At 45.1% G+C, this 17,951-nt stretch overlaps 1 protein-coding gene across 2 annotated transcripts in view; it reads right to left on the minus strand.

The window, feature by feature from the left end:
* Nucleotides 1-17,951, minus strand: part of slc12a2 (solute carrier family 12 member 2) — an 82,871-nt gene that overhangs the window by 1,413 nt on the left and 63,507 nt on the right. The window contains exons 19-27 of one of the 2 annotated variants that reach the window (XM_079599019.1): nucleotides 17,620-17,699; nucleotides 17,197-17,319; nucleotides 14,195-14,242; nucleotides 13,757-13,879; nucleotides 9,849-9,960; nucleotides 9,168-9,254; nucleotides 8,497-8,632; nucleotides 1,028-1,095; nucleotides 1-142 (exon numbers count right to left, since the gene is read on the minus strand). The exon at nucleotides 1-142 is cut by the window's left edge and continues 1,413 nt beyond it. In XM_079599019.1, coding sequence (XP_079455145.1) covers nucleotides 7-142; nucleotides 1,028-1,095; nucleotides 8,497-8,632; nucleotides 9,168-9,254; nucleotides 9,849-9,960; nucleotides 13,757-13,879; nucleotides 14,195-14,242; nucleotides 17,197-17,319; nucleotides 17,620-17,699 — 913 coding nt within the window. In that variant the 3' untranslated portion in view covers nucleotides 1-6. The remainder of the gene's footprint in view (nucleotides 143-1,027; nucleotides 1,096-8,496; nucleotides 8,633-9,167; nucleotides 9,255-9,848; nucleotides 9,961-13,756; nucleotides 13,880-14,194; nucleotides 14,243-17,196; nucleotides 17,320-17,619; nucleotides 17,700-17,951) is intronic. The other variant, XM_079599020.1, reaches the window with a different exon arrangement.

The following is a 17,951-nucleotide window of genomic DNA, read 5'->3' on the forward strand; positions in this document are numbered from 1 at the left end:
AGCGCTCTACGAGTAGAAGGTGAGGACGCTCTGGTGGTTCCCGCGCACTAACAGGATGGGTGGCAGGTCTTTGGAGAGTGTGTCCAGCCAGGCCATGTACAGAGCGCTGGAGACGGCTCCTTTCCTGGCCAGCGGCATGCTCCTGTCACACACACACACACACACACACACGTTAGTGCTGCTGGATAATAACGAAAGGAACTCACTCATTGTCATGATCATGTTTTATGAGAGAGACTTGTGCCTCAGTTCTGCAGCTGTGTGTTGGAAACATTAGTGTGTGAACGGCAGAAAACAACCAGACTTCCTACAGAGACTGTACAGAAGTTCAGGACTACAGCACTACTTCTGTGGTTTTCAAGCATCACAATCAGAGATCGCACTTATCAAACAATATCTTTAGGATTTTTTTTTTAAACTCAAATTACAAATATAAAAGGTATTCAGAATACAACTTACAACGCATTTAATAATTGTTGTTTTTTATGAATTTTCATATATAATTGTATTTAAATAAGTCAACCACTTTTCAAGTACCTCTTTGTAAATATGGCTGTTCGACAGGTGAGTGTGTTTGTAACTCATGACCAGTAGGTGGCGGCAGGTGAGTGTGTTTGTAACTCATGACCAGTAGGTGGCGGCAGGTGACTGTGTTTGTAACTCATGACCAGTAGGTGGCGGCAGGTGAGTGTGTTTGTAACTCATGACCAGTAGGTGGCGGCAGGTGACTGTGTTTGTAACTCATGACCAGTAGGTGGCGGCAGGTGACTGTGTTTGTAACTCATATGACCAGTAGGTGGCGGCAGGTGAGTGTGTTTGTAACTCATGACCAGTAGGTGGCGGCAGGTGAGTGTGTTTGTAACTCATGACCAGTAGGTGGTGGCAGGTGAGTGTGTTTGTAACTCATGACCAGTAGGTGGCGGCAGGTGAGTGTGTTTGTAACTCATGACCAGTAGGTGGCGGCAGGTGAGTGTGTTTGTAACTCATGACCAGTAGGTGGCGGCAGGTGAGTGTGTTTGTAACTCACATGACTATGAGGTTGGCTGTGCTGGAGTGCTCCTTTAACAGCTCGTTGAGCCGGATCTGACGGTTACTCTGAGGAAAACAAATTCACAGGAAATCAGTTCACAGGAAATCAGTTCACAGGAAGACTGAAGTTACTGTATGAGATAAGATAAGATATAAGATAAGATCTGTTCACAGCCAAGAGAACAAACACTGCAAACAAGACTTTACAAGGAAACAAATGCACACCATCATTTTACTCCACTATTCTAGTTCACTCACTTTATCAGGAAAACACAACAGTTGAGACGGACACACACAGCGCCCATACCCTGATCTAAGATAGGTACAGGACCCAGGGAAGTACCCATGAATCCTATCTCTAAAACTTCTATCATCATGTGCAGCATCCATCACTTGTGGAGAACCACAGGGCTCGATTTCAGGTCCTTTTTTATAAAACATCTCAATACTCATCACAAAAAAGTGTGGTCTTTGGTTTCTTCATTGGCTCGCGTTTATATAGGATTCATGGGCCGGTTGCACCAGTAACTTAGCGTAGTTTGACGTAAATGAGCACTAAGCTGTAAGTTACAACTTACGCACTACTAAATATCTTTGACTTGCACCATCAGACTTAGATGAAGCGTAGCGTAAGCCTCGATCAGGAGTAGCGGTTGCACTAAAACAGCAGACCGGCTGACCTGCACCAATAAGCTCTTATTTTACCCACACACATGATGATGACGACATTTACACTCGCTAGAAAGTAAAAGCTGATTTCACTCATTAGTTCTATATCCTGCTGAAAAACTGCTAATTAGCAAATCCAGGTGAAAATACTGAGGAGGACTTTTACTTTCTGCACCTGGACTTCACACCTCTGGTTATGCGAGTCGCTCAGCGCACCGCTGTGTGTATCCGTCCCATTGATCGGTGTTGTGCATGTCCAATAAAATCAGTCATAATCAAAAAATGTAATTTCTTAATTGTCAGTTGCGCTTGATGGGTTATCTAGTCAGTTGTGTTTGATGGGTTATCTAGTCAGTTGCAGTTGATGGGTTATCTAGTCAGTTGTGTTTGATGGGTTATCTAGTCAGTTGTGTTTGATGGGTTATCTAGTCAGTTGTGTTTGATGGGTTATCTAGTCAGTTGTGTTTGATGGGTTTCGGTTGATGGGTTATCTAGTCAGTTGTGTTTGATGGGTTATCTAGTCAGTTGCGGTTGATGGGTTATCTAGTCAGTTGCGGTTGATGGGTTATCTAGTCAGTTGCGGTAGATGGGTTATCTAGTCAGTTGCGGTAGATGGGTTATCTAGTCAGTTTCGGTTGATGGGTTATCTAGTCAGTTGTGTTTGATGGGTTTCGGTTGATGGGTTATCTAGTCAGTTGTGTTTGATGGGTTATCTAGTCAGTTGCGTTTGATGGGTTATCTAGTCAGTTGCGGTTGATGGGTTATCTAGTCAGTTGCGGTTGATGGGTTATCTAGTCAGTTGCGGTAGATGGGTTATCTAGTCAGTTGCGGTAGATGGGTTATCTAGTCAGTTTCGGTTGATGGGTTATCTAGTCAGTTGTGTTTGATGGGTTTCGGTTGATGGGTTATCTAGTCAGTTGTGTTTGATGGGTTTCGGTTGATGGGTTATCTAGTCAGTTGCGGTTGATGGGTTATCTAGTCAGTTGCGGTTGATGGGTTATCTAGTCAGTTGCGGTTGATGGGTTATCTAGTCAGTTGCGGTTGATGGGTTATCTAGTCAGTTGCGGTTGATGGGTTATCTAGTCAGTTGCGGTTGATGGGTTATCTAGTCAGTTGCGGTTGATGGGTTATCTAGTCAGTTGCGGTTGATGGGTTATCTAGTCAGTTGCGGTTGATGGGTTATCTAGTCAGTTGCAGTTGATGGGTTATCTAGTCAGTTGCGGTTGATGGGTTATCTAGTCAGTTGCGGTTGATGGGTTATCTAGTCAGTTGCGGTTGATGGGTTATCTAGTCAGTTGCGGTTGATGGGTTATCTAGTCAGTTGTGTTTGATGGGTTATCTAGTCAGTTGCGGTTGATGGGTTATCATCTAGTCAGTTGCGTTTGATGGGTTATCATCTAGTCAGTTGCGTTTGATGGGTTATCTAGTCAGTTGCAGTTGATGGGTTATCTAGTCAGTTGCGTTTGATGGGTTATCTAGTCAGTTGCGGTTGATGGGTTATCTAGTCAGTTGCGTTTGATGGGTTATCTAGTCAGTTGCAGTTGATGGGTTATCTAGTCAGTTGTGTTTGATGGGTTATCATCAAGTCAGTTGCAGTTGATGGGTTATCTAGTCAGTTGCAGTTGATGGGTTATCTAGTCAGTTGTGTTTGATGGGTTTCGGTTGATGGGTTATCTAGTCAGTTGCGTTTGATGGGTTATCTAGTCAGTTGCGGTTGATGGGTTATCTAGTCAGTTGCGTTTGATGGGTTATCTAGTCAGTTGCAGTTGATGGGTTATCTAGTCAGTTGTGTTTGATGGGTTATCATCTAGTCAGTTGCAGTTGATGGGTTATCTAGTCAGTTGCAGTTGATGGGTTATCTAGTCAGTTGCAGTTGATGGGTTATCTAGTCAGTTGTGTTTGATGGGTTTCGGTTGATGGGTTATCTAGTCAGTTGTGTTTGATGGGTTTCGGTTGATGGGTTATCTAGTCAGTTGTGTTTGATGGGTTATCTAGTCAGTTGCGTTTGATGGGTTATCTAGTCAGTTGCGGTTGATGGGTTATCTAGTCAGTTGCGTTTGATGGGTTATCTAGTCAGTTGCGGTTGATGGGTTATCTAGTCAGTTGCGTTTGATGGGTTATCTAGTCAGTTGCAGTTGATGGGTTATCTAGTCAGTTGTGTTTGATGGGTTATCATCAAGTCAGTTGCAGTTGATGGGTTATCTAGTCAGTTGCAGTTGATGGGTTATCTAGTCAGTTGTGTTTGATGGGTTTCGGTTGATGGGTTATCTAGTCAGTTGTGTTTGATGGGTTTTGGTTGATGGGTTATCTAGTCAGTTGTGTTTGATGGGTTATCTAGTCAGTTGCGGTTGATGGGTTATCTAGTCAGTTGCGGTTGATGGGTTATCTAGTCAGTTGCGTTTGATGGGTTATCTAGTCAGTTGCGGTTGATGGGTTATCTAGTCAGTTGCGGTTGATGGGTTATCTAGTCAGTTGCGTTTGATGGGTTATCTAGTCAGTTGCGTTTGATGGGTTATCTAGTCAGTTGCGTTTGATGGGTTATCTAGTCAGTTGCGTTTGATGGGTTATCTAGCCAGTTGCGGTTGATGGGTTATCTAGTCAGTTGCGGTTGATGGGTTATCTAGTCAGTTGCGGTTGATGGGTTATCTAGTCAGTTGCGGTTGATGGGTTATCTAGTCAGTTGCGTTTGATGGGTTATCTAGTCAGTTGCGTTTGATGGGTTATCTAGTCAGTTGCGGTTGATGGGTTATCTAGTCAGTTGCGGTTGATGGGTTATCTAGTCAGTTGCGGTAGATGGGTTATCTAGTCAGTTGCGTTAGATGGGTTATCTAGTCAGTTGCGGTTGATGGGTTATCTAGTCAGTTGCGGTTGATGGGTTATCTAGTCAGTTGCGGTTGATGGGTTATCTAGTCAGTTGCGGTTGATGGGTTATCTAGTCAGTTGTGTTTGATGGGTTTCGGTTGATGGGTTATCTAGTCAGTTGCGTTTGATGGGTTATCTAGTCAGTTGCGGTTGATGGGTTATCTAGTCAGTTGCGGTAGATGGGTTATCTAGTCAGTTGCGTTAGATGGGTTATCTAGTCAGTTGCGGTTGATGGGTTATCTAGTCAGTTGCGGTTGATGGGTTATCTAGTCAGTTGCGGTTGATGGGTTATCTAGTCAGTTGCGGTTGATGGGTTATCTAGTCAGTTGCGGTTGATGGGTTATCTAGTCAGTTGCGGTTGATGGGTTATCTAGTCAGTTGCGTTTGATGGGTTTCGGTTGATGGGTTATCTAGTCAGTTGTGTTTGATGGGTTATCTAGTCAGTTGCGTTTGATGGGTTGCGGTTGATGGGTTATCTAGTCAGTTGCGGTTGATGGGTTATCTAGTCAGTTGCGGTTGATGGGTTATCTAGTCAGTTGCGGTTGATGGGTTATCTAGTCAGTTGCGTTAGATGGGTTATCTAGTCAGTTGCGTTAGATGGGTTATCTAGTCAGTTGCGTTAGATGGGTTATCTAGTCAGTTGCGGTTGATGGGTTATCTAGTCAGTTGCGGTTGATGGGTTATCTAGTCAGTTGCGGTTGATGGGTTATCTAGTCAGTTGCGGTTGATGGGTTATCTAGTCAGTTGCGTTTGATGGGTTATCTAGTCAGTTGCGTTTGATGGGTTATCTAGTCAGTTGCGGTTGATGGGTTATCTAGTCAGTTGCGGTTGATGGGTTATCTAGTCAGTTGCGGTAGATGGGTTATCTAGTCAGTTGCGTTAGATGGGTTATCTAGTCAGTTGCGGTTGATGGGTTATCTAGTCAGTTGCGGTTGATGGGTTATCTAGTCAGTTGCGGTTGATGGGTTATCTAGTCAGTTGCGGTTGATGGGTTATCTAGTCAGTTGTGTTTGATGGGTTTCGGTTGATGGGTTATCTAGTCAGTTGCGTTTGATGGGTTATCTAGTCAGTTGCGGTTGATGGGTTATCTAGTCAGTTGCGGTAGATGGGTTATCTAGTCAGTTGCGTTAGATGGGTTATCTAGTCAGTTGCGGTTGATGGGTTATCTAGTCAGTTGCGGTTGATGGGTTATCTAGTCAGTTGCGGTTGATGGGTTATCTAGTCAGTTGCGGTTGATGGGTTATCTAGTCAGTTGCGGTTGATGGGTTGCGGTTGATGGGTTATCTAGTCAGTTGCGGTTGATGGGTTATCTAGTCAGTTGCGTTTGATGGGTTTCGGTTGATGGGTTATCTAGTCAGTTGTGTTTGATGGGTTATCTAGTCAGTTGTGTTTGATGGGTTATCTAGTCAGTTGTGTTTGATGGGTTATCTAGTCAGTTGTGTTTGATGGGTTATCTAGTCAGTTGTGTTTGATGGGTTGCGGTTGATGGGTTATCTAGTCAGTTGCGGTTGATGGGTTATCTAGTCAGTTGCGGTTGATGGGTTATCTAGTCAGTTGCGGTTGATGGGTTATCTAGTCAGTTGCGTTAGATGGGTTATCTAGTCAGTTGCGTTAGATGGGTTATCTAGTCAGTTGCGGTTGATGGGTTATCTAGTCAGTTGCGGTTGATGGGTTATCTAGTCAGTTGCGGTTGATGGGTTATCTAGTCAGTTGCGGTTGATGGGTTATCTAGTCAGTTGCGGTTGATGGGTTATCTAGTCAGTTGCGGTTGATGGGTTATCTAGTCAGTTGCGGTTGATGGGTTATCTAGTCAGTTGCGGTTGATGGGTTATCTAGTCAGTTGCGGTTGATGGGTTATCTAGTCAGTTGCGGTTGATGGGTTATCTAGTCAGTTGCGGTTGATGGGTTATCTAGTCAGTTGCGGTTGATGGGTTATCTAGTCAGTTGCGGTTGATGGGTTATCTAGTCAGTTGCGGTTGATGGGTTATCTAGTCAGTTGCGGTTGATGGGTTATCTAGTCAGTTGCGGTTGATGGGTTATCTAGTCAGTTGCGGTTGATGGGTTATCTAGTCAGTTGCGGTTGATGGGTTATCTAGTCAGTTGCGGTTGATGGGTTATCTAGTCAGTTGCGGTTGATGGGTTATCTAGTCAGTTGCGGTTGATGGGTTATCTAGTCAGTTGCGGTTGATGGGTTATCTAGTCAGTTGCGGTTGATGGGTTATCTAGTCAGTTGCGGTTGATGGGTTATCTAGTCAGTTGCGGTTGATGGGTTATCTAGTCAGTTGCGGTTGATGGGTTATCTAGTCAGTTGCGGTTGATGGGTTATCTAGTCAGTTGCGGTTGATGGGTTATCTAGTCAGTTGCGGTTGATGGGTTATCTAGTCAGTTGCGGTTGATGGGTTATCTAGTCAGTTGCGGTTGATGGGTTATCTAGTCAGTTGCGGTTGATGGGTTATCTAGTCAGTTGCGGTTGATGGGTTATCTAGTCAGTTGCGGTTGATGGGTTATCTAGTCAGTTGCGGTTGATGGGTTATCTAGTCAGTTGCGGTTGATGGGTTATCTAGTCAGTTGCGGTTGATGGGTTATCTAGTCAGTTGCGGTTGATGGGTTATCTAGTCAGTTGCGGTTGATGGGTTATCTAGTCAGTTGCGGTTGATGGGTTATCTAGTCAGTTGCGGTTGATGGGTTATCTAGTCAGTTGCGGTTGATGGGTTATCTAGTCAGTTGCGGTTGATGGGTTATCTAGTCAGTTGCGGTTGATGGGTTATCTAGTCAGTTGCGGTAGATGGGTTATCTAGTCAGTTGCGGTAGATGGGTTATCTAGTCAGTTGCGGTAGATGGGTTATCTAGTCAGTTGCGGTAGATGGGTTATCTAGTCAGTTGCGTTTGATGGGTTATCATCTAGTCAGTTGCGTTTGATGGGTTATCTAGTCAGTTGCAGTTGATGGGTTATCTAGTCAGTTGCGTTCGATGGGTTATCTAGTCAGTTGCGGTTGATGGGTTATCATCTAGTCAGTTGCGGTTGATGGGTTATCATCTAGTCAGTTGCGGTTGATGGGTTATCTAGTCAGTTGTGTTTGATGGGTTATCTAGTCAGTTGCGGTTGATGGGTTATCTAGTCAGTTGCGGTTGATGGGTCATCTAGTCAGTTGCGGTTGATGGGTCATCTAGTCAGTTGCGGTTGATGGGTTATCTAGTCAGTTGCGGTTGATGGGTTATCTAGTCAGTTGCGGTTGATGGGTTATCTAGTCAGTTGCGGTTGATGGGTTATCTAGTCAGTTGCGGTTGATGGGTTATCTAGTCAGTTGCGGTTGATGGGTTATCTAGTCAGTTGCGGTTGATGGGTTATCTAGTCAGTTGCGGTTGATGGGTTATCTAGTCAGTTGCGGTTGATGGGTTATCTAGTCAGTTGCGGTTGATGGGTTATCTAGTCAGTTGCGGTTGATGGGTTATCTAGTCAGTTGCGGTTGATGGGTTATCTAGTCAGTTGCGGTTGATGGGTTATCTAGTCAGTTGCGGTAGATGGGTTATCTAGTCAGTTGCGGTAGATGGGTTATCTAGTCAGTTGCGGTAGATGGGTTATCTAGTCAGTTGCGGTAGATGGGTTATCTAGTCAGTTGCGTTTGATGGGTTATCATCTAGTCAGTTGCGTTTGATGGGTTATCTAGTCAGTTGCAGTTGATGGGTTATCTAGTCAGTTGCGTTCGATGGGTTATCTAGTCAGTTGCGGTTGATGGGTTATCATCTAGTCAGTTGCGGTTGATGGGTTATCATCTAGTCAGTTGCGGTTGATGGGTTATCTAGTCAGTTGTGTTTGATGGGTTATCTAGTCAGTTGCGGTTGATGGGTTATCTAGTCAGTTGCGGTTGATGGGTCATCTAGTCAGTTGCGGTTGATGGGTCATCTAGTCAGTTGTGGTTAAGTGTGTGTTGAAACCTTGGCTTTGTAGAGCTCCAGCTCGTTGTCTGTGATTCTCCAGGGTTCCTCGCTCTTCATCTTCTCGGCAGCGTCCTGCTCCATGTCGTCTTCTCTCAGCTTATACGGCTCGATCATCTCAGCAAACTCCGTCAAACTGAATGGCAAACACACGGTTGGCATTGTGAAAGCTGAAGTGAAACGCTCACATGTTCTCAGGAATGAGATAACTGGGATGAATGGATTCTTGAGGCACGATTATAACACACAATTATAAAATCAGGTTGTGTTTTAAACTAGGATGCGTGACAGGTCTGGCTCAGCGTACACTGGGTCATGGTTCAGTTTATAAGCCTTTTCTGAAGTCGATGGAAGTTTTGATGCTTGCTGGAGGGTTTTATTGAGTGTGATTGTAACTGTAGGAAGTGTAAACAATGGCATGTTCTGCCAATTAAACTGAAAATATTCAAAATATTTCATGGATTGATTCAGAATCATAAAAAAAAAAATCAATGCATTGCTGAATGGATTTTCTCTTGCTTTCGGCTGTTAAAATATCACCAAGACCAGCACCCAAATGCAGTCGCAATAACACACACACACAGAAAGCGATTAACAGTGAAGCAGTGGAGTAATATCCCAGTACAGCTCATGTCATGCGAGGTCTTCTGAGAAGTGTGTGTAGATCTCACCCCTCTGACTTGGGCTTTGTGTTGACGTCGCCCAGGACAGTGATGTCAGAGAAATCGATCCGGAACTTGCTGAGCAATGTGGCCATGCTGAGGAAAGAGCAACACAGTCTCATCACATATTTATCAGGCAATCATAAATAATGCACACAATATTGCCACAGCTGCTTCTTCAGATGCTCCTGAAGGGTCACATGCAGAAGGAAGCGGTCACAACACTTCCTGATGAAGACTGCAGTGTCAGATTCAACAGATGAAGCCACACATGTGCAGTGGAACATGGGAAAGACCGCGCACAGCTTCTGCGAACACCTTACCGCTGGAACATGGCTAATTATAGCTAACAAAAGGCACTGGCAGCAGCTGCAGAGGACAATGGGAAACACACACACACACACACAGAGCGCTTTATGTAAAAAGAAACCGCATACTAATGATTCATGGTCCAGCTCTCACTCGTCTGTGTGATCTCAACTCTACAGGACTAGACCTGACATCTGTGAGATGGAGTCAAATATCAAAGAAAAGCATATTCTTATAGTTCATGTGTCAAGCATGTTGACCGTGTTCTTCTACAGGAAACAAGAAAGAAAAGCACATTCTCCTCAGTTCTGATTCTGATAATGACACCACATGTGTGTGTGAGTGTGTGTGTGTGTGTGTGTGTGTTACTGCTGTACGCACGCTCTGCGGTCGTGGTCGATGCGGTTGATCTTTCCACCGATGAACACGCGGATCTTACAGTCCTTCCACTTCTTCTTGTTGGCGATGAGATACGGGATCAGCAGAGTCAGACCTGACACACACACACATTACACACCACGTTACACACACTACACATGATCTAGCAGGAGAGGATGCATTAGTACAGATAACACCAGATTAATGTTGTTAAATCTGTTAATACACAAAGATAAACTTCACAGAAAAGTAATAAAGAGTGTCAGTATATGAGAAGTGTGTGTGTTGTCCAGCAGCACGAGTGAGTCTCGTCCTCTGGAAGTACACGTCTTACACTGCTCTACATCTGCAGTGCTCACCCTCCCGCTCCACACGGCTCCACACACACACACGATCTACATCTGCAGTGTTCACCCTCCCGCTACACACACATGATCTCAGTCGAACGCTCTCTGTACGGTCAGAAGATCCTGTAACTGTGACTTTAATCGCCTCCCGCCTGTAAACTGCTGGTTTCTTAAGGACTGTTTCACAGGTGCATCTGCAAATACGCTTTATGGTTCATTGATCAAGCAGGAAAAACATTGTTTACACACTTTCCAATAGATATATAAAACCAAAATTATCTTTATAATACAGTATCCTAAAAAGGGTGTGTGTGTGTGTGTGTGTAAAGTGGCTCTGCAGCGTGTATGTAAGCGTGTGTTAAATCAACACATGACCTACGGTACTAAAGTGGCTGTAAATGGTTAATGATAGACGAGATGTGATGATGCAGATTTGACTTGTAAAACAGGAAGTGTGGCCCTTCCCACGGGAGCAACTCCTCATCCAGACTCGCGGCTCTAGCCGGTGTGTGCCAGAAGCTCCTCACATCAGGAGAGAGCAACACCTCACATACGGTAAACTATTTACTGATGCATGTATAATGAGTCCACTAGCGGAATACACATTACTTCTCTACACACACTTTCATCAGGAAGGTCCGGTCAGGACTCGCTGGCTCAGGGCCGGTGTCAGAGACGCTCAGCACATGCTGGAATGTCACTGGTCAGCACACAGGTTATTCATCGAGTCTTGTCAGTTTGAATGATCACATGACTTCAGACTGCTCAAGTTTGAATGATCACATGACTTCAGACTGCTCAAGTGTGAATGATCACATGACTAAACTGCTCAAGTTTGAATGATCACATGACTTCAGACTGCTCAAGTTTGAATGATCACATGACTAAACTGCTCAAGTTTGAATGATCACATGACTAAACTGCTCAAGTTTGAATGATCACATGACTAAACTGCTCAAGTTTGAATGATCACATGACTTCAGACCGCTCAAGTGAAAGAACTCGATCACCTATACACTGTCTGACAGGTTTTCTGTGCACACACCTGAAGAACACACACACACGCTGCTCAAGTGAAAGGTCTTGATCACCTGTATGCTGTCTGACAGGTTTTCTGTGCACACACACACACCTGCCTTTAACACGCATAAACTGGAAAATACACACAAAAACGAAATATCATTAACAGTGTTTGAAATGAACACACCAACCCGCCGAACGCAGGTAAAAATCAACTGTGGTCAACTCAACTCAAGACAAATCAACAGTCAAATCACGAGCCAATTCTGTGTTTTACTCATCATGTTCACTCACTGTACTGGGGAAGTTTGTGTGAGCCAAATCTGCAAATACTCGTGAGTCATGATGAAACAACGGCGCATTTGCTCATTTGCATTGAAGCGATAGGAAGATTAAAAAGCATTTGGTGAACAGAAGAGTTATTTTCCTAAATCCTACATGTTGTGATGTTCTTTGCACTGTGTTGATTTATAGTGTATTCTGTCCTCCTAAAACACATGTTTGCTGATGAGGATGAGGACGAACGAGGAAGGGAAGAGATGCTGGATGACAGGAGTTAAGAAATTAGAAATTAATGCAGGCTGTGAAATCCAAATATATATATGTGCTGGTTTATTTGTAGTTTAGTTGGCTAGTTGTAGTTCTGAATGGCTAGTAACTTAATGTAGAGCTAAATTGGTCAGTGAGAGAAAGTTGATTTTAAACTCGGCTCATTGACGTGAAACTCGTCTCGTATGAATTGTGTTTTTAGGTTTCTCTTGTGAATATTATTGCTTTAAACTAATGTCTCTTTGCTGTACTCATTCCCAGGGGATTTTATTATTTCAACATAACGGCAGCTTTTATTACAAGTCTATAATCTGCAACTGCAGTGTGTTCCTAATGTCATGGAAACCGAGTCTAAAACAGTAACCATCTCTCTGTTCTGTGCTCGAGCCAGTAAAACTCTTGGCAGGACAAGTGAAGATCTGCTGCATTATTAGTCTCTTGATCTCGGGTATGCTCTGGAGATCTTCCAGACAGAAGGCTAAGCAGATTTCCCAGGTTTGCTCCGCGAGAACAGTAACTTCCGCTTACAGGAGGAAAGCCGTAGCGGTGTATGATCCAGCTAAACGCCTCTGTCACGGTAAACCTCAGCATCTCACACTACACACCACACAACGAGACCTTACCCATGCTGTATATTGTCTCGTTCCATTTGTTTTCCCAACATATTTTGAGGAATTTAATGAATCATTCCCATATAAACCCAATCGAATTGTGACCAAAGGTCAGATTTCATGATGCATCACATTTGACCCGTCGCAGAGAGTTTGATTGATAGGCGATCTGACCAATCATAATCCGGCATCCGCAGAATCCGCCATTTTGTCCGACAAAGCGGTCAGGAGAGTTAGTGGATTAACATGGAGGATGTGAACTTGAGAAGCGGAGTGTACTGACGTCTTTCCGCGGTTAAAACAACATTCCTTCTGATGTTCATTCATGTTTATTTGATGCTATAAATGAACTAGAAGAAGAGATGATCGGTTCACGAGCGGCTTTAACTGAGCGATCTGTCACACACATTACAGAGCCACAAAATGCTATTTATGGATTACATTTCTTTAAAACAATGACCAAATTTGAAAGTTGAGACTTTTTCATATCAAAAGTATGATGTTATCATATCATTATCATCACTGTGTGAGAACGTGGCGTGAGCGCGACGTGGCTTGTCAGACATAGAGAGCCTAAGCCCCGCCCCTTCCGGTGCACCATGGGACCTTATTTCGGAAAAATATTGTATGGTAGTCAATGGCAAGAGACAACAAATATTTGATCTCGTTTGAATTGTGCCCTGAATTACACATATGATGTGTCAATTTAAAAGATACATTTTAAAGTCAAGAAAGTCGCAGTTTGATGTAAAACTGTTGAGGTATAAGACTGTGAAAATACGTCATTACAAAGACTACACACCCAGAAGGCGCACATGTGACGTCATACCTTTCTCTCAATGAATGAGGCTAATTCTACCGAGGCTAACTCTACCGAGGCTAACTCTCCCGAGGCTAACTCTCCCGAGGCTAACTCTACCGAGGCTAACTCTACCGAGGCTAACTCTACCGAGGCTAACGTCTGTCATGTCATGTCTACAGTCTTACGTTATAATCGTAACGTGATGCCGGAGTGTGTTGTACCAGACTGCACACACACGAGCAACGGTGACGTATAGTGCGAGACGAGAGATGTAGTTCATGGAGTGATTTCCACATAAAACTAAATGTTACTCTTCCGTTTTATGACAAACTGCGACTTTCTTGACTTTCATAATTATCTTTTAAATTGATAAACATCATATGTGTAATTCAGGGCACAGTTCAGACGGAATAAAAAGATAAGTTGTCTCTCGCCATTGACTACCATACAGATTTTTTCTGAAATAAGGTCCCATGAGCCGGAACCGGAGGGGCGGGACTTAGGCTCTCTATAGCAACGGTAACCAAAGGGGGCGGGTCTTTGCGATCGGTCAGTTGTAAGTTGTCAATGTTTCCCACTCACCGCCATCATCGAACAGCCACCACACGTCGACCGTGCCCTTGCCCTGCTTCTGCTGGAACTGCTGACTGGCGTCCAACAGCCGCTGGTCCGCGACATTCAGAGGAAGCGTCGGGCTCCGTTTATCTGGAGTCACAAACACACACCATCACACACACATCAGGACACACACACATCATAACAATAATCCATAAGCAGACAGAAGAAAGGGAAGAGACTGAAGCAGAGTCCTCAGTGGGAAACACAAGCAACCCTGCAGGAAGACACAGAGAATTAGAACGTGACAGGAAGTGACATCATTGGAGCTGAAACACCCACACATCTAGATCAGGTCAGAGGTCACACCAGCAGAAAACACTCAAAGCGGCGATTCCTAAAATGCTGCAGAGGAAAGCTGCATGCAGGAGAGACAGAATGAGTGTGAGAACGAGAGACACATGCCTTTCTTCAACAGCGGACGAGTGTGAGCTCTGCCATCATCATCCTCATCTGGAGAAAAACATGAGAGGGTTAGAGTCTGCTAATGCTGCGCGGAGGATGTGTGCCAGTCACACACACACTGATGACGACACACACACACACATGTTCTGCTGCAGTCTCTTATGAGGCTGAGGAAACCTCCATCATCTTCATCATTAACACACACACTGATGACGACACACACGAGCGGGCGTGAGTCCACAGGTTCAGGACGAGTGTGAGCTGATGTTGAGCACGGACGGACGGATGGATGGATGGGTGGGTGGGAGGATGGGTGGATGGATGGATGGGTGGGTGGGAGGATGGGAGGATGGATGGATGGGTGGGTGGGAGGATGGGTGGATGGGTGGGTGGGAGGATGGGAGGATGGATGGATGGATGGACGGACGGACGGACGGATGGATGGATGGGTGGATAGATGGATGGGTGGGTGGGAGGATGGGAGGATGGATGGATGGGTGGGTGGGAGGATGGGAGGATGGATGGACGGACGGACGGGTGGATGGATGGATGGGTGGATGGATGGGTGGATGGATGGGTGGACGGACGGACGGACGGATGGATGGATGGATGGGTGGATGGATGAATGGATGGATGGATGGGTGGATAGATGGATGGATGGGTGGATGGATGGGTGGATGGGTGGATGGATGGGTGGACGGATGGATGGGTGGATGGATGGGTGGATGGGTGGATAGATGGATGGGTGGATAGATGGATGGATGGATGGATGGATGGATGGGTGGGTGGGTGGATGGATGGATGGATGGATGGGTGGGTGGGTGGGTGGATGGATGGATGGATGGGTGGGTGGGTGGGTGGATGGATGGGTGGATAGATGGATGGGTGGATGGATGGATGGGTGGATAGGTGGATAGATGGATGGGTGGATGGATGGATGGGTGGATGGATGGATGGGTGGATGGGTGGATAGGTGGATAGATGGATGGGTGGATAGATGGATGGGTGGATGGGTGGATAGATGGATGGGTGGATAGATGGATGGATGGATGGATGGATGGATGGATGGATGGGTGGGTGGGTGGGTGGGTGGGTGGATGGGTGGATAGATGGATGGGTGGATGGATGGATGGGTGGATAGGTGGATAGATGGATGGATGGGTGGATAAAATTCAATATAAAAGAACAGAGGATTGCTGCCATCTACTGAAAAATAACGTCAAACTTCTACGCCACCAGAGGATTACTCAACGCATCGTTCAGTTTCCACATGGGTGTTAGAGTGCGGATCTGGCCGAATTTTTCTGTCCGAGCCCGGCCCGCGCCCGACAGCGATGGATGCAGCGACTGAACCCGACCCGTGACTGGCAGTTAAAATCCCATTTTTTCCTCATACTAATGACACATGTACGTTTGTTTGTGTGGAAAGCCTCTTTTATTAAGCAACTGTAGGAAGGCAATCGGAAATGTCAACAGATGAACGCATCAGCGCGCGGAGCAACAAGCGCTCTTAACACAGGCGCGCGCACATTATGCACGTGTTTCGTTGTCACGGCCACATAAACAAATGTCCGCACACAGGAAGACGGATGTTATGGTAATATTTTACATGTATTTTAATCACAAAAACGATCGTTTGCATCAAGTGAAAGCATCAGGCACATTGGCTACCTACATAATAAGCAGTTTTAAATGTAAAATGCTCAATGCCTTATCGCGCTGATGTGACCGAGCCCGACCCGAACATCATTTCGAAATATCTGTCCGAACCCGGTGGGGCCCGTTGGACTCGGGTCGGGTATCCATCCTCTAATAGGTGTACATCTTTCCACAGGTTTCTCCATTTCGATTTGTTAATACAAAAGAATGCTAAACTTTGACAAACGGTCGTTTTATTCTCGTAATACATATTTTATGTATCAAGTATAATTTTTTGCCACGTTACAGTCAAACCTGAACATGAGGTTATGTGTGTTATATGCGTTTCAATATGTGTGTTTGCATTTGTTCTCCATCTCCGGATATGTAATGGTGTCGCTTCATTTCTGTGTGTTCTGCATTGTAGCGCAAGTGTTTATTTGTTTTTTGTTTTTGACAAATTATGCAAGATAGTGTGATTCTGTGGGTTCTGGGGCATGTGTTTATGTGTATGCGTTTACTTCGCAAGTCTCAGGCCATTTAGATGAAGTTAATTTTTATTTTATTTTTTAAATCCGCAGACATCATGTGGGGTCTGAACAGAGCATCAGAGCTGTTAGTCCCATTTCACCAAATCACATGTGCATTAGAAACCAATTAATGTTGTCAGTGTTGTCCTAGAAACTTGGCAATAGAAGCCAATGAATGCTTCCGGTGTGAATGCACATTTAGGAGAATTGGTACAGGCAAATTTCCGCCGGTTCTGCTTCATGAAGATCCCGAACGCATTGACCAATGACGCGGTCCGCCTGCAGAGAGCACTCTCCACATGTGCCCGCTCCAGCTCCTCAACTGCTTGACCCTGCCGATGGCCGCTTGCAGCTGTATTTGTTGTTCATGAGTATTTTCTCAGCCTGCGGAGAGCCTCTGATCAGGTCAGGTGGTGCTGAGCGGGCCTTCAGTCCGCCATGTAATTCATCATCAGACTGACTACAACCATGACAAGCCGTGTAAACACTCACACTGTTCCCAGCTCACACACACATCTGAGAACACGGTTGGTTGTTTGTTGTGTTGTATTGTATTGGGCAGACACTTCAGAAAACACATGGAGTGTGGATGAGTTGGGATGTGAAATGCGTTTGATGAGAACCGGCCCTGAAGGGACATGACGGATCAGGAGGTCAACATATGACTTCTGCTCCGGTGACGTCTGCCGAAGAGGACATCTCACTGAACTCCTGGGAAATAATCTCAGCGGAGGTTTGGCTTTCAGCGGTTTCTCCCAGAACAGGAGATTATTTAAAGCATACACAACTTTAAAACCAGATCTTATGAACACAGAGAAGTGGAGGTGCGCTGACCTTTCTGCACGGCGGGGCTGTTCTGCACACTGGTGGCCTTGGACGAGGGCTTGGACGAGTCTCCATCCGAGTCTTTGCTCATGTCGACCGAAACCACCACATCCTTCAAGCCTGAAGAGTCATCTTTAGAGACAAGCACAGTTCAGCTTGCAGGTCAAGGCACATTCAAACCTAGCATGAAAATGACCTCACTACATGGACAATTTCATCCACACAAACACTGATGTCTATAATCGCGTCCAGCTGTGGACATCTCAATGTTTTAAAGGCTTTAAAGAGTTTACATTCCCTCTGATAGGAACAGTCAATATCTCGTGTATGAGCCGCTGATCTCCTGAAGCTGACAGGAATAACTCGACGTGCTTCTGCTCACTGCTGTGGAGAAGTGATGGGTAATGTAGTGATAAATGGACAGCACTGTACCTTGGCCTTGAATGTGAGAAATATCGAGACCCTCTCGCAGTCGGAGAATGACGACGCCGTACTGGAAATCAAACGCATCGCTACACACACAAATAAACAAGAGTTAATGTCTCACAGGAGGAAGACCCAAACACTCACATCAAAGCTGCGTTTGCTCATAAACATCATCAGATGTGTGCACCAGAAGGACATGAGACGGACAGGCCACAGTTATGAAAAACATCTCTAAACGTTGAATCATCGTGAGGTTTGCCCGCTCATCTCCAAGAGCTGCGGTGTGTGGATCACCAGCGCTTCGGTTCAGCCGGATCTCGTCACGGGAAATCATTTGG

The sequence above is a fragment of the Phoxinus phoxinus genome (genome assembly GCF_949152265.1).
Source record: "Phoxinus phoxinus genome assembly, chromosome: 23".
Classification (NCBI taxonomy): domain Eukaryota; kingdom Metazoa; phylum Chordata; class Actinopteri; order Cypriniformes; family Leuciscidae; genus Phoxinus; species Phoxinus phoxinus.